Source organism: Garra rufa, chromosome 10 (assembly GCF_049309525.1).
Source record: "Garra rufa chromosome 10, GarRuf1.0, whole genome shotgun sequence".
Classification (NCBI taxonomy): domain Eukaryota; kingdom Metazoa; phylum Chordata; class Actinopteri; order Cypriniformes; family Cyprinidae; genus Garra; species Garra rufa.
Window position 1 is genome coordinate 26,850,411 of NC_133370.1, and position 16,611 is coordinate 26,867,021.

General features: G+C 38.2%; 1 protein-coding gene across 1 annotated transcript in view; it reads right to left on the reverse strand.

Annotated features, from left to right (window-relative positions):
- Positions 1 to 3,698: 3,698 nt before the first annotated feature.
- Positions 3,699 to 16,611, reverse strand: part of LOC141344533 (fibronectin type III domain-containing protein 3B-like) — a 101,373-nt gene continuing 88,460 nt past the window's right edge. The window contains exons 4-7 of the mRNA XM_073849412.1: positions 12,051 to 12,127; positions 6,373 to 6,604; positions 4,663 to 4,944; positions 3,699 to 3,832 (exon numbers count right to left, since the gene is read on the reverse strand). Of these exons, the coding sequence (XP_073705513.1) occupies positions 3,699 to 3,832; positions 4,663 to 4,944; positions 6,373 to 6,604; positions 12,051 to 12,127 (725 nt within the window). The remainder of the gene's footprint in view (positions 3,833 to 4,662; positions 4,945 to 6,372; positions 6,605 to 12,050; positions 12,128 to 16,611) is intronic.

A 16,611-nucleotide genomic window follows, 5' to 3' on the forward strand; every position in this document is an offset into this window, starting at 1 on the left:
ATGAGAAGGTTAATCTAGTGGCCAGTCTTGCTCTGCACACAGGCTTAACCCCAGCCTAATCTAGTTAATGAGGGTGGAGCGGTAGAAAGCACAAATATCCTTGCAGCTTAGGAAAGGAGCTGATGGGCCCCAGGATGTGGTTTCCTGTCTTATGTAATCGAGCTGAGGTGAGCGCGCTTGTGCCCGTGGGGTGATCTGAGTGAAGACAGTCCAGCCGAAGTGCGGAGAGAGGACAAGTTGAGTTGTTTTCACTGCTCTAGTCGTGTCTGGTAGCCAGGCCTGGATCTTCAAGCTGCTATGCCAACAACAAAGTAGTTTCGACAGCTGGAATGTCTGCCCTTTTGTTGTCCGTCTCTTTCTCATCATGTCCATTTCTCTCTCTTTTTTTGTTGTTCAGTCTTAAGAGTTTGATCACACTATTACAGCTTCCTCTCAGAAAGAAAAGAATCTTAACCTGATCTCCGGCGTGACCCAGGGAGCCAAATAGTCTGCATTTGTGTATATGTGGTTGTGATGATTTATGCCTAGAAGCAAGGCTGCAGCGAGGCCCAGATGGCTGTAGCCCTCAGCAAGTGACGTGAGCAAGAAGCCTCAAGTTTGTTTTCTATACTTCAAGCGTTCAGTCGATTCCACAGAGGAGAGCCGCATGCTGCGGTCTATTAGATTCGACCCCAGTGCCCTGCTTCTGGTGACCTCCACAACACTCATTCAACTGGCCTACACTGAGTCCAAGGTTTTACACTCTATTATGCTCAAAAACCAAACAGATGTAAGATTATTTGTCAGCTTTAAAGGATTAGTTCACTCCAGAATTAACATTTCCTGATAATTTACTTTTCCCTATGGCATCATGTTCATGTCTTTCTTTCTTCAGTTGAAAAGAAATTAAGGTTTTTGAGGAAAACATTCTAGGGTTTTTCTCCATATAGTGGACTTCAATGGTAGCCAAACAGGTTGAAGGTCCAAATTACATTTTCAAAGGGCTCTACACTACATTAGCAAAATGATCTGTCATTTTCTAAAAATGCCAAATGCCCTTTACAAAAAAAGAAAATAACAATGTCGGATGAAATGAGATGGAGTTTTTCCACACTACCCCACCTTTTTAAACCCAAGTACACAGACAAAGAACTAACCACATGATGTGACCTTTCCAACGGTATTACAAAATGTGTGAAGTCGTAGGCATGCATTGCAGAGCTAGTGCAAGACAAGCATTTGTGGTTAAAAAGTATATACATTTTTTTTTTAGGTAAGACTCATTCCTCAGCTGGGATCGAGCTCTTCAAAGCCGCAATGAAAATGCAATTTGGACCTTCAACCCGCTATATGGAGAAAAATCCTGAAATGTTTTTTCTTAAAAACCTTAATTTCTTTTCGTCTGAACTCTGAAGAAAGAAAGACATGAATATCTTGAATGACATGTGGGTAAGTAAAATATGCGGAAATTTTAATTCTGAAAGTGAACTAATTCTTTTAAATCGATAGGTCACCTGAAAATTTAAATTGTCATCATTTACTGACCTTCATGTCATTTCAAACTAGCATGACTTTTGTTTTCTGTGGAATACAAAAGATGATATTCTGAAAAATGTTAAACCTTTTTGTCCATGGGGTCCAAAATACAATTGGATCCCCCTGACTTGTATTGTCTGCACCAAATCAAAACAAAACAAAACAGTCCTTACAGTGAGAGTCAATGGGGTCCAAAACAACATTGGATCCCCCTGACTTGTATTGTCTGGACCAAAAACAAAACAGTTAATACAGTGAAAGTCAATGGGGTCCAAAACAAAACTGGATCCCCCTGACTTGTATTGTCTCGACCAAAAACAAAACAAAACAGTCCATACAGTGAAAGTCAATGGGGTCCAAAACAAAACTGGATCCAACTGTCTTGTATTGTCTGGACCAAAAAAAAAACAAAAAAAAACACACAAAACAGTTAATACAGTGAAAGTCAATGGTGTCCAAAACAAAACTGGATCCAACTGTCTTGTATTGTCTGGACCAAAAACAAAACAAAACAGTCCATACAGTGAAAGTCAATGGGGTCCAAAACAAAATTGGATCCCACTGACTTGTATTGTATGGACCAAAAACAAAACAGTCCATACAGTTAAAGTCAATGGGGTCCAAAACAAAATTGGATCCCACTGACTTGTATTGTATGAACCAAAAACAAAACAGTCCATACAGTTAAAGTCAATGGGGTCCAAAACAAAACTGGATCCCACTGACTTGTATTGTATGGACCAAAAACAAAACAGTCCATACAGTTAAAGTCAATGGGGTCCAAAACAAAACTGGATCCCACTGACTTGTATTGTATGGACCAAAAACAAAACAGTCCTTACAGTGAGAGTCAATGGGGTCCAAAACAACATTGGATCCCCCTGACTTGTATTGTCTGGACCAAAAACAAAACAGTTAATACAGTGAAAGTCAATGGGGTCCAAAACAAAACTGGATCCCCCTGACTTGTATTGTCTCGACCAAAAACAAAACAAAACAGTCCATACAGTTAAAGTCAATGGGGTCCAAAACAAAACTGGATCCCACTGACTTGTATTGTATGGACCAAAAACAAAACAAAACAGTCCATACAGTTAAAGTCAATGGGGTCCAAAACAAAATTGGATCCCACTGACTTGTATTGTATGGACCAAAAACAAAACAAAACAGTCCATACAGTTAAAGTCAATGGGGTCCAAAACAAAATTGGATCCCACTGACTTGTATTGTATGGACCAAAAACAAAACAAAACAGTCTATAGTGAAAGTAAATGTATCACGCTTGTCCTTCATTAGCAATCGCTCCAGCATCCACGTTTTGCTGCCACGACTTTCAGACTAGCAGTGAAAACTTACATATTGTGCCTTTAATTTTATAGGTTCATAAACAAATAGGCTCAAAACTGAATTAAAAATACAGACGATTTAAACAATATCATGTAAAGAGGTTTTTTTTTTTTCAATTATTCAGTATGCAACACAAAATAATTATCTAGCTAGCATTTATAAACTGTACAGCAGCCAAAGTTATTGAGTAATAGCTTCACAGGCATTCTTATCTCCTGGGAACTCTGCCACAGCCGGTATTTGCCTTTGATCCTGAAGACACTGTAAGTGTGTGTAACACAGAAACACCATATGGATGTACTGTATGAGCAATTCTTGTTTTGCTTGTTAGACTGCGAAGGCCTATCGTGAGCTGATCAAAGGACAGACGGCTTGCGCTTGCAGCAGACAAATCACGTTTGCATGATGTCAGTGCACATTGAGTCAAGTCTTACAACACCTGCATATAATGTTCTACCTTTAGCATAAAACACAGAGACTAATACATAATTAAATGTGGATTTTTTTTTTGAGGGCCAAAACTGCCCTATTGGTAGATCAAATGAACGAAGCGGCCATTCCCTTTGCCCCACTTGTCAGCACTTGCAAATGTGCATGCATTGACGAAACACCTGGGATCTGTTGCGCTTACATAATTTAAAGCTAAAACTTCAAGGACACCAAAGGCTGGGAGAACAAAAAAGAAAGCAATTTGGCAGAAAAACAGCAATGACCTTCTGGAGTGCAGGCGTGCTTTCAAATAATTTAGACCAGTTATGGATGTATACTCTAAAAAACGATTATGTAGTTGAGAGCGGGAAACAGCATGTGAACAGCATCTTAAATGGAGCTGTTCTCTAGCCGGCATTGCAGGGGGCCTGATAAGGCACATGTGGAATTGGCGAGGATCGGTGGCCAAGCTCAAAGGACCCCTTCATTGGGAGAACGTGACTCCGCAGGTATGTGGGCTGCCTTTCAGCAGAGGCCCAACCTGAGACACAAGGGCCACATTGTGGATGCTGGAAAAACGATAGCACCTTGGCGATTCCCAGCTATGCAGTTTCCGTGGCATGACGACCCCCTTTACCTCTATTGATGCACTTATCTTTTTTTTTTTTTAATAGGGGAGAGAAAAACATTGTGGGTACACTGTGGGGAAACATGCATTACAGATGTCTAATGGAAGCCGTGAAACATCAGAGGCTAAATATTCTAGCCATGTACAAGATGATTTAATGTAACCACAATAACATCTATAATGTCTTGTGTAAACGTTGCTGAGAATTTTTGGCACAAAGCAGAATGTAACCATCTCACTCTGCTCTGACTCCTGCAATTCCATGCAACTTAGCTTTTACATTATGAAAGAACAGGACTTTACATTGATTCATTTTTATTAAATAAATAACATTACAATGTTTTAAAATGATATGAAAACACACATATTCATCATATACTGTACACAAAGTTTGGGGTCAGTAAGATTTTGAAAAAGGTTTTAAAAATACAGTAGAAACTGTAATATTGTGAAATATTATTAGAATTTAAAATAACTGTTTTCCATTTCAATACATTTAAAAAAAATTTTTTACTGTGATGGCAAAGCTGAATTTTAACCAGCCATTAATTCACTATTTAGTGTCACATGATCCTTCAGAAATCATTCTAATATTCTGATTTGGTGCTCAAATTTCTTTATTGTCAATGTTGAAAACAGTTGTGATGCTTCAAAGTGTCAATTTCTTAGAAAAAAAAAAAACTGACCCCAAACTTTTGAATGACAGTCTCCAAACTTAGACATACACCTGCAAAAGTTCTTACCTTGTAAGTCTGGCTCACTGGACCTTGGGCTACTTCGAGCTCCACGGTTGTTTTTTTTAGCTCCAGGACTGCCTCCTCCTCCTCCTCCTCCACCACCTCCAAGATTTCCGTGGACCTTGCCGTAGCCATTGTACATATTGTTGCAGCCCATGTTGCTCTTATAGATGGAGGGAGGGCTGTTAAGACGATTCTGACGCTCCAGTCTGTCCTTCATCTTCTTTGGTGGTGGTTTGTACTGCTCATCTCGCCCAATGTAGTTCATCCCATACACAGGAATTATCTCTGCAGCAACAACAACAACAACAACAACAAAAATGACATTCTACCATGAAACTGTTATGTAAGTTAAAACTTTTACTTTCAAAAACAGAAAGGTTTTGGTTACCTAAGAGGACACTGCGATGGAAAATAACAAGAGATTCTCTCACAATTATATTACTTTCCCCCAAGAAACTGCATTCGCTTACATGGCATTTGTGTTCATTTGCAAAAACTACTGCATTCTCCCAAAAAACTACTCCTGCAAAATTATTGCATTCTCTCAAAAAAGTACTGTGTACAGCAAAGAATGCAAAACTGTTGCATTTATTCACAAAAGTACTGTGATTCCAGAGAAACTTAGTATTTACTTTCAAAACATTCGCATTTTCTCGCAAAACATTTGCATTCTCTCACAAAACCATTGCGTTTTCTCACAAAAGTATTGTGTTGCCTTGCAAAAGTAGTGCATTCACCTGAGAAATTATGCATTTGTTGACAAAATATTTGCGATGTCTCTTAAAGGGATAGCGCACACAAAAATTAAAATTTAGTCAATAATTACTCACCCTCAAGACCTTTGTTCACCTTCTGAACACATATTAAGATATTCTGATGGAATCAGAGAGCTTTCAGACCAAAACTACCATGTTTAAGGCCCAGAAAGACAGTAAGGACATTGTTAAAATAGTCTATGTGGTTCATCCTTAACTTTATAAAGCTATGAGAATACTTTTTGTGTGCAAAGAAAAACTTTTTTTTTGCATGTTCAAAGAGGTACCATGAAATTGTTAAATAAAGGTCACTATTTTTGTTTTCTTTGCGCACAAAAAGTATTATCGTAGCTTCATAAAATTACAGTGGAATCACTGATGTCACATGGACTACTTTAATGATGCCCTTACTACCTTTCTGGGCCTTGAATGTGTCAGTTGTGTTGCTGCCTATGCAGGGTCAGAAAGCTCTTAAATTTCATCAAAAATTTGTGTTCTGAAGATGAACGAAGGTCTTGTGGGTTTAGAACAACATGTAGGCGACTAATGACAGAATTTTCTCTTTAAAACTATAGTGTTCTTCTGAGAAACTTTGCGTTCGTTGTCAAAACATTTGAATTCTCTTGCCAAATGCTTGCATTATTCCAAGAAACATGTCGTTCTCTTGCAACAGAAATTTTTCCTCAAAATTCCTATCACAAAACTATTGCGAAAAACATTTTTCCTCATTTGATTTTTTTCCATCACCATCTCTTTTTTTTAGGTTTTCGTAATAAGCTAACAGACAGAATGAATTTCAAAAGCAGCATTTTTTTTTTTACATTTCTTTTATTAATGTGCATAGAATAACAGTTTTGGCTATGGCACTGAAATAGATATAGAAAATAATGAGATTTCCCTTGATATAATAAGAGGAGAGTAGAAAGAAGAATAAGTCTGTGATCGTATGTACTCTTACCTTCATTGTACATGGGTGGGATATGATGCTGGTAGTACTGGTGGGGGGAGATGTCCCCAGGGTTGACGGGTGGGTAGAAAGCAGTGTGTGAGTTGGGGATAAAAGGTGGTGGGGCCATGTATGGAGGTAAGTGATGAGTTGGAGAGATGGCTGGGGAATAGCTGGGAGGATAACATTCTGGAGACTGAGGGGTGACCACCACTCTCCGGACCCCTGTGTTGTCCTCCAAGACCTATAGTGAGAACAGAAGATTTTATTTATTTTAATGAATTTTTCAGACGTTTCCAGTTTAAAATCATATAAAATGTACAAATACAAAATGTACGAACAGTAAATATTAATGCAAGGTTCTAAAATATAAATGCAACATCAAAAAACAACAACAAGTATAATTATTTCATAACGCCAAGTCTCAGGACAACACCACATGATACTGCAAAATCCTCTTCAACAGCTGAACACCACTCCACCTGTCTGACCTGCTGACCCTGGGAGTGTGTTTACGTGTGTATGTGTGTGTGTGTACATGACAGCATGTTTGACAAGCCTATCAATAAGACGACGGCAGTGTGAGATGAGGTGTCAGGAGTGATCAGCAAAGCTTAGATCAAGTTCAGGCCTGCTGTGCATTCAGTATTTGAGCAGAAACATTGTTTCATTATGCATGCCTATGACAGACATCAGACTGACTGAGGATGAGGAATGTGAATGTATGAGAGTGGAGAATGGGTCTTTGGGTCAGTGTTATTTTAGTATCTTATATTTTCAATTTCAATTTTCATTTTAGTGTTATTATTTTTGTTGTTTTGTTTGTTTTTTATACTTCTATGTGTTTTTTAAAAGTAAATTTAAATAAGAAATGTTGCATTGACAACTAGCTGCTGTTGGTTATTGCTGTTGTCGTAGATTATTGTTGCTGCAAAGCAAGTACAGAAACTTGCTACTGCCAATACATATGCCGATACGCTGATGTGAGTATTTAGGACATGCTGCTGCTGCACAAATAGCATATATAATAATCCATAGGAGATCAAAACAGGTGGAGCTAGGGAGGTGGAGGGTTTCAGAGTAGAGACCTAACGCAACAGAGTGCGGTGCGGGACAAAACTTGATGGGCAAGTGCGGGTGCCGGCGGGTAGAGACTTGTGTGTGTGTGTGCTGGGGATGCGGGAAAATAAAATGATTCGTGGGACTCCCGCAAAATAGAAATATCTAAACATAAAATATCTAAAAACAAAAAATTGTTATTCACCTATTGCACAAAAGCTGCAAGAACAACATAAATATGATTAGTAAGCGTGAGAATACGCAGTTTCGATTTAAAGCTTGTTTGCAGCGTGGGGAACGTAGCCATCTGCTGATTTCTGAAACGCATCGCCAATCAGTGGTGTTCAAGTTAAAATCCACTCACTGCTCAAAAGTTTTGCACAGTGCTGAATATTGCGTGCCTACGAATTACAACACACAAAGTGTAGACATTTATGAAAGGCTAATTGTGCATAATATCAATTGTGTTATAAGAGCTTTATGAGATTGCGTACTGAGATGTCAGCTTTAAAGGAGCTTTGTTTGTTTGCATTCTGCCGTGGATGCACGCAGTAGCTCATGTTTGCTTTTTTGTTAAGAATAACAGTGGTTTGTGAATGTTGTTGCTTAGCCTAAATAACAAATATTTCATCCAGAGCATTTATGCTGGGGTCTAGTGGAACTTACGAGATGTTACAGAGCTTTTTCATGTAAATTCAACCGATGTACTGAAAAAATCTATATAGGTTAATTTTATGCGGGCTTTTGCGGGCGGGAGCGGGACAAAACATGAATGTCGCGGGCGGGAGTGGGACGAGATAACATTTATTTCCGCGGGAGCGGGCAGGCACGGGACACAATCTTGCGGGAGCGCGCAGGTCTCTATTTCAGAGGAACTCATTGTAAAGCAGCAAGCTTATTGGCTGTGTATGCAACATAAACCAAATTAGCTTGTGCCAAGTAACTTAAATCTGTGAATATCATCAGTTTGCATTAATGACCATCAGCCAGCGCCATCTAGAGTTTCATGGCGGAACTTGGCAATTAACATCTATTTTAATCAATCATTAAAAATGCTTTTATTTTATTACTTTAGTTAATTATATTTACCGTACTGTGGGTCTCCAAATATGGTCTACTAATATGACCTAGATTTTAAAGGAGGTGTATGTAGTCAATTTTACTTAAAGTGCATTCAATTTATACATTACAAAAGCCTAATTTTCATGTCAATCCTAACAAAAATCAGGAGCTGTTCAGCCCCACTACAGTACTAGAAACACAATTATGGAGGAGAACTCAATGACACTGCCAGACGGCGCAAGGTCAAGTAGGGCGAAAATATGACTGCTAAATATCAGAAGTCCTTATGATTTCATAATACTCAGCTGATGTGATCTCAGTTTGGAGAGCTCTACTGTACATTAACAATGAATTAGTCTGAAAATAAAAATCTGCTATTAAAAGTGTGTCTGGATACTGGGCTCCTGTAGTTAAATCACACAGTTCTGACTGTGCTTCCCGCTCCTAGCTGGCATTGACCTAAATTAAACACAAATACAATGACCTTTGGACAATTAGCGGATTCCTTCAACTGCCAAAGGAGGGGCAAAGAGTCATGCTCATTTAAACTAACAGGGCATGATTTTTTAAGTCAATCAGTTATATAATATTAAATTTTTCAGTGGTAATATAATGTAATATACAATTAAATTAAATGGTTAGTTCACCCAAAAATGAAAATTAGCCCATTATTTACTCACCTTCCAGGCCTTCACCTTCCCAGGTGCATACAACATTCTTCTTTCAGACAAATCCAATCAGAGTTATATTGAAAATTATCCTTGCACTTCCAAGCCTTAGAATAGCATGGGTGGGTGTTTCTCTATCAGTCCAAAACAAGTCCATTAAAGCACATCCATCCATAACAAAAAGTGCTTCACAAGGCTCCGCCTGGAACTGCTTCTGTGTGCGATCAGTTGGTGCAATCTAAATTAAAGTGATTATTACAATTTAAATATGGATATTTTTCTTAAAAAATGCATAATGCATAGATTCGCTACAGGAGACCCCCAGGATGGATGCACTTTATTGGACTTGTTTTGGACTGATGAAGAGAAACCCCCGCCCATGCCATTCTAAAGCTTGGAAGTGCCAGGATAAAAAGAAGGAAGTCATACACCTAGGATGCCTGGAGGTTGAGTAAATAATGGGCTAATTTTCATTTTTGGGTGAACTAACCCTTTAATTTAGATATAAATATAAAAAAGTGCCAACCAAATGAGCCAGGACTACCACTCGCACACTTTCAAAAAGAAAATAGATGCACGACGCCTTTCTGTTTTACTTGAGAGTACAGGGTACAGAAAAAAAAAAAAAAATTAGGAAACCCACTGAAAGTAAACAGATGTCTAATCTGTTTGTGTTCTAATGTGGCTTTCTGGGAAAAGCATCACCAGATAACAACCTTTATTTAACATTGGTTACAGGGTCATATGGCTCCCCAACTTTCTCTCTCTGCTGTATTTACTCTCTGCTTGGTCTTCCATGTCATTTTAGCAAGTATTTGCATCTTTTACATAAGCGGTTAAGTGCGCCATGAGTCATCACCACTGTGTCCTAGAGTAAGAATGTCCCAGGAAAAAGAGCACAGCGAAATCAATAGCAGCATTGCATAAAACTCATGGGGAAAAAAAGAACCACTGCGAGCCATTTTTAGGTCATTTTTGAGGTTTAAATAAACACCCTTGTAATTCACAAAATCAACATTTCTTACATCACAAACTAGTTGAAATACACATATTCTTAAAAGTCCTTTTCAGCATAGAGGTAGAAGCTGAAGTGAGGTCTATGAAGACGTAATGTAACCGCTAGGCTCCAGGCCCAGAGCTGCTGCCGTGCTGATTGTATCTCTCCAACAGCTACTGGACGGGGGTATGCTTTCATGTCTGGCCGATCGTGAGTAAGATAAAGATTACGGTTTGGAGAGCTCATTCCAGATCAGTACTTGCTACATATTGATTACTTCTTTCATCTGCCAGATAGGAATCACCATGCGGTTTGGAACGACGACAGATTCTTATTCTTATTCTTAGATATATAATGCCTAATGGATCATAATAGAGATGTAAGAGCCCTGGACAGACCACAAGTCTCACTTACAGAGGTGAGAGGATGAGAGGTACCCGCTCCTGAGGGCATTATTACATTTTGCATTGATTTTTGTTGCTGTTGTTGTTTTGTTTTAAAGATGGAAGCTGTCACATTCATGCACACCTGCAAACACATGCTCAAAGTTTTGCCACGAAACAGGCATGTTATTTTTTATAATTTATAATGTGGAGCGGAATTTAAATGAAGTGGAAAATAAATATTCTAGCTTGTGTTTATGTTTATGTTTGTCTAGGTTATGTTTTTGGACACGTGGCATGTTTTCCCTGTCCTTTTGAGTGTATTATCTATTAAAAGAAATTAAAAGAAATTAATATAATAGCAATTTCTCAAGTTTATAGTTATGTAACAATATTATCAATATTGTGATACCGCGATAGCAAAACTGTCTCGATATCATCATGGTCACATGACGATATGAAACGATAGGTCTTCTGGGCAAAGAATTTAGTTTTTAAAATATATTTAAACTTCTTATTCTAACATAAAAGGTCTTTAAAGTTGTATTTTGGGCTAATATGCTTAGACGGAGTATCTGTCAAACAAACTAGAACCGAAAGCATAATATGGCTTAATTCCTTCATCAAGTCTATTTTAGCTGTACGTTTCAAAGTGAAGCACTCTCGTCGTTCAGGTGATCAGCTTGTGATCCGGTGTTTTCCATGCCTCAGAACGGCTCAGTTCAAAGTGAATGCAGTGAACTCGCATGTTCTGTGAGTTTAGCATGCATTTGGGAATGCAACGGCCACCAGTTATGCTTTATTTTCACAGGAGATGATTACACCATATTACTAAATTTGTTCTTGTAAACCTGTTTTCACTGCAGCTGGAGTTTTCCTTTAAAATAAAAGCTCTACTGCCATATCCATCAAAATAAAAGCTTAAAGGTGCAATATGAATTGCTGACAGCTAGTGGGTTAAATGGGTAACGTTACAGTCCAAATTCAAAATATCTCTTTCAAGTGTAGAAATTAGGAAAGAAGTATTGTAATTTCCCTACTGTAGTGTGAAGCAAAATTAATATACCTATAAAATATTCATTTATTTTACTGTCTATTACTGTCATTGTTGTTATTATTATTATTTTAATATTCTAATTTGTTTGACTTCATAAATCACCAGTGTGAATGTAATTTAGACTGAGAGAGTACAGTATATCAATAAATAAAAAGAGGAGTGAGTCCCCTTTAAAGTCAATTCACTGACTTTTTTTCTGACTGTGTGTGCTTAGTTAAGAACATGGGTTGGAGCTCATTATTTTGAACTCTAAAAGTGCAATAGATAGAATAATCTAACCTTAAAATGTACAAAATGTTAATTTTTTTTTCCAATTCTTCATTTGCCTTTTTATACATAATCGCAATAAATATTGTATTGTGGACTTTATATCGCGATATTATATCGTGTTATCGTGAGATTTGATATTGTTACATCCCTAATGATACTATTCTGAAATTATGACAGTGACATTTTGCACTTACCTGGGAGATGTAGCCAGGAGGCACATGGATGGGTGGGATGGATCCATTGGGTGACATCATTGGAACCTCTGCAGGCCCTGTGCATACAGGAAAAGAAACATACAGTCAAATATTCATATTCACCTCAGTATGTTATAAGTTATGATAAGCATACATGCATTACAATCAACTAAGAACAAATAGGCAAAAGAAGACACTAAACCAATTTTTTTTATTATGTCATTAATCAATCACTCATGATATTCCAAGACCTGTGTTCATCTTCTGAACACAAAATAAGATATTTTTGATTAAATCTAAGAGCTTTTTTTTGGGTAAACTATCCCTTTAAGAAGGAATACACCCTCTTAATCCCGTGAATGTTCCCCTTGTGTGGCTGACTTGATCTATGCTTTAAGAAAGCAGCATTCTTAATTCCATTTAATGCATTCCTCTAAGTTTAAAAACAAATATCTGCAGATTCTGTCTGGGCCTGCTGATAAACAACTACAACTACGCATTGGTAAAAACTATTATAAATAGATATCATTCCATCTTCATTGGCAAGCGGCCTAACTGCTGGATACTAACCAGAAAGGGATAAAACATACAAACAAACAAAGCAAACTGGCCAATAAAGGTCGCCCCACTTGGCACGACACAGAGGGCTGTGGGTAATGGAACTAGAGCAGTCCAGACAGACCGTTATGCAGGACTGGAGAGGAGTCAAGCAGCATGGAAACTCTCTGGTTGCTCTGAGTGCCTCTCATCAGGCCTGATTTACTGCACGTCCATTCTCCAGATCCCTCAAGTTGCTTTGACTTTATGACTGATGGGATCACTGTACATGACATTACTCTTAATAAACATTCCCCTCATTTTCCTTGGTTCAATTGTTTGCTAGCAGTATCATTTTCACCAGGGTGTTCTGTTTACACCCTGAAGATGTTAAGCTTGATAGAGAACAAACAGATGTATAAATGAGGAAGTGTATGATTTTTAAAAGAAAAATGGAATTACTAAAAAAGTGGTTTCCAAATATACTGAAATTCAGAGTCAGCAGCTTGAATATAAACCTTCTAGGTCTCATCCACTAGTTAGTCTAAAGCAAACCTGATCCAAATCCCCCATCAGCCATTTTTAGATTCGCTGGAACAAATATTCAAATCCAAGGTAAATCCAAATTGTGCTGTTGACTTTTCCATTGCGGTCTCTCTCTGCTCACAGTAGTGGAGGTCTGACTAAACCTGGTAAAGACATCGTCCCCTCTGGAGACAGCAGCAGTCAGCTTTGCAATGCTTTAGCAAGCATAAATCACAGGATGGACACTGTAATGAATTCTACAGTTCATTCTTCATTAGCTGCTAAAGCCTGTTCACAACAACATTGCTAGAAAAGATGGATGAATGTTTCTTAGACAATGTAACACAAGTAAAGCATGAAAAAAAATACTGTGAGAAGTCAGTGGATCACTTTGTTTGGATGTTCTAGTTCGTCCAATTTACCTCGTAGCTATTGGTTTGATTGGTTTTTCAAAAAAAAACTGACTGACCTGATGTAGCTAACTACACTTTCACAAGAAACTGTAGCTAGCTACATTTTCACAAGAGTAGCCTGACTGTAGCTAGCTATTTATTACAGCTTATAACACTTTTTCTAAAAAAATGCTGACAGTAGCTAGCAACTCATTGCTAATAGCTTGCAGCTAACTACATTTTCACAAGAGTAGCCTGACTGTAGCTAGCTATTTATTATAGCTTATTTTTTATTTAAAAACAAAAAACTGCTTACTGTTGTTAATAATTTGTAGCTAGCTACATTTTCACAAGAGTAGCTTGACTGTAGCTAGCCATTTATTACAGCTTATAGCACTTTTTCTTAAAAAAAAAATGCTGACAGTTGCAAGCAACTTATTGCTAATAGCTTGTAGCTAACCACATCTTCACAAGATCACACCAGACTGTAGCTAGCTATTTATTACTAACAGCATATAGCACTTTTAGCAAGCAACTCATTGCTAATAGCTTGCCAACTACATTTTCATAAGAGTAGCAGCTAAATATTTATTACAGCTTATAGCACTTTAAAAAAAAAAACTGCTGACTGTGGCTAGCAAATAATTGGTAATAGCTTGTAGCTAATTACATTTTCACAAGAGTAGCCTTAAGCTAGCTATTAAGTACTAACAGCGTATAGCCCTTTTTTCTAAAAAATAAAATGCTGACTGTAGCTAGCAGCTCATTGCTAATAGCTTGTATCTACATTTTCACAAGAGTAGCCTGACTGTAGCTAGCTAGTATTGCTAACAGCTTATAGAACACTATTTTTAAAACGGTAGCCTGGCTGTAGCTAGCTACTTAGTCACTTGCAGCCAGCTACATTTTTAAATGACCAGAGATTTTTTTGAGAATAAATTCATTTTGTATTGTTTTTAGAAAGCTACAGTTTCAAAACATGATTTTAAGAAGACTTGGTGAGGCAAAAGTTGTAAGGTGAAAAATGAAGATTATAATTAATCCAAAAATTCACGGGACAACATCATATCTAGAGGGTAAAAAGGGTTTTTCAGAAGCTGTTTTTCCAGTAACAACTAGACTCCAGCTGACTTCAAAGGGCCCTTCTTGGTTAACTGGTGAGAACAGAGGAGGAGTCCTTACTGGAAGTGTGTGTGTACGTGTACAAGTGCTGCACAACAGGGGCCCTGTGTGCGTGGCCCTAGACTGTGACCTTGCTAGCAGAACAAATCCTTGTAGAACAAATTAGTCTATGATGATAAACACAAACAGCCTGTCAGTCAGAGCAAAGTCGAATGAGTGGGTGTTTGCCGGTTCTCATGTGTATGCAAGTATATGAAAGTGTGCAGGTGGGTGGTTTGCAGTAGATGCAAGTTGTGTGTTTAGTCATCTTTAGTTAACTAGTAAAATAAATCAAGGTCTGCTCGGTGTACATCCACCCACATAAGTATTTACACAAACTCAGATGACACAAATGTACTAGGATCATCGTAATACGTAAAATAATTAACTCGGAGGAACAGCAGACAGACAGGAAGAGCTGTGGCTTCTTCAGATTATTCCTGTGACGTAAAGGAGACTCAATCCAACCGTGTGTGGGGATCTTGAACATCTTGAACTAATAAATAAATGATGTCTGTGAAAGTTGTAATAAATTATAGAATTTTCTCTATTTGTAAGCCATGGCAAAGAAAAATTAGGCAAGTAGTAATGGAAAAAAATCCAAAAATGCTGAGGAGGTTTTATTTCTCCAGGCTTGGCTATAAAGCTTACCCAAAATTGGCAATGCCAAGACTGTCAAAAGATGAGAGACAGTGGCCATTTGACATGAGAACTGTGTGTGCTGCAGCATCTTCATAGAAAATGTATCACTACACACAGCATATACTAACAAAAAAAGCACCATAGTATTCTTTGATGTACATGAATATGCTAATAAAGTACTACAGTGCATATATTATGCATTATGTAATACTCATGACTCCACTGTACCATGGTACTACCAGAGCTTTTTCTTTTGTACCGATGTGTCAGAAGTACATCCTGGAAACAGGAAGCATGTTCAATATGAGGTAGATCTGCTCTGGAGAGCCCATGAGTGTCCAGCACATGACTATGCAGAAGGAAAAGAAGGCCTCTGTCCTTTAATGTGAAATACATTATTCATCCCTTCTTTCTTGCACAGTGGAGCACAGGGAACACATGTGGGCCTAGGGGAGTCGGTATGCTTTAATGAAGCGCTCAGTTTGAGGTGGAGAGCTGCCTGGAGCCACGGTCAGGCCTGGTGGAGTGCGAACTCGTGTGCGTGCCGAACACACAGAGGATGCCTTTTCAGCCCTGCTCTCCCTGGTGGCGTACTGTACATACACAGAGAGCACTCATGTGAAGTCTATGCTGAGGCCACACTGGTGGCTTTCTTTCAGCCACTCCACAGCAATGCAACCAAACTCATCTCCTCTGCAACCTGAAGCGAGCTAAAGAACTAAACTATACTCACATATCTAAAGCATTCAGTGTCTTTGAAGTATGCTTGTATGTCAAAGGACACTCCAGTGTTGGTCAAGCACTGCTTGCTTGAACAGATGGATGAATGATGGATGTCACATTAGGTTTTCATATGGGATCTTCAAGAGGGCATAAGGCCCCGTCAAACTGGCCTAGGAAAGTATAGGGCTTTCTGGACTTAATCTATGCTTTATACCAATGTGGTGAAGCTTTTTAACCAATCTCTTAAAAAATAATAATATGGTACAATGAAGCATTTGGGAAGTCCAATACACATAATAAAAGTCCAATTCAATTCTAATAAAGAGACTCACCATTTTTTGCCACATAAATACACATCAAATGATCTAAAAACTATAAAATAACTATAATCACCTAGGGTTGGGAATCGAAAATCGATTCCGATTCTGGAATCGGATACTTAAGATAAAGAATCGGATACTTATTATAATATTAAAATTTCGATTCCTCGTTTCGATTCCTGGTTGCATTTTTTCCATCTAGTGATCTGCCAGGACCTTCCGCGCGTGCAATCTGCCAGGACTTTACGTGGTAATGTAAAC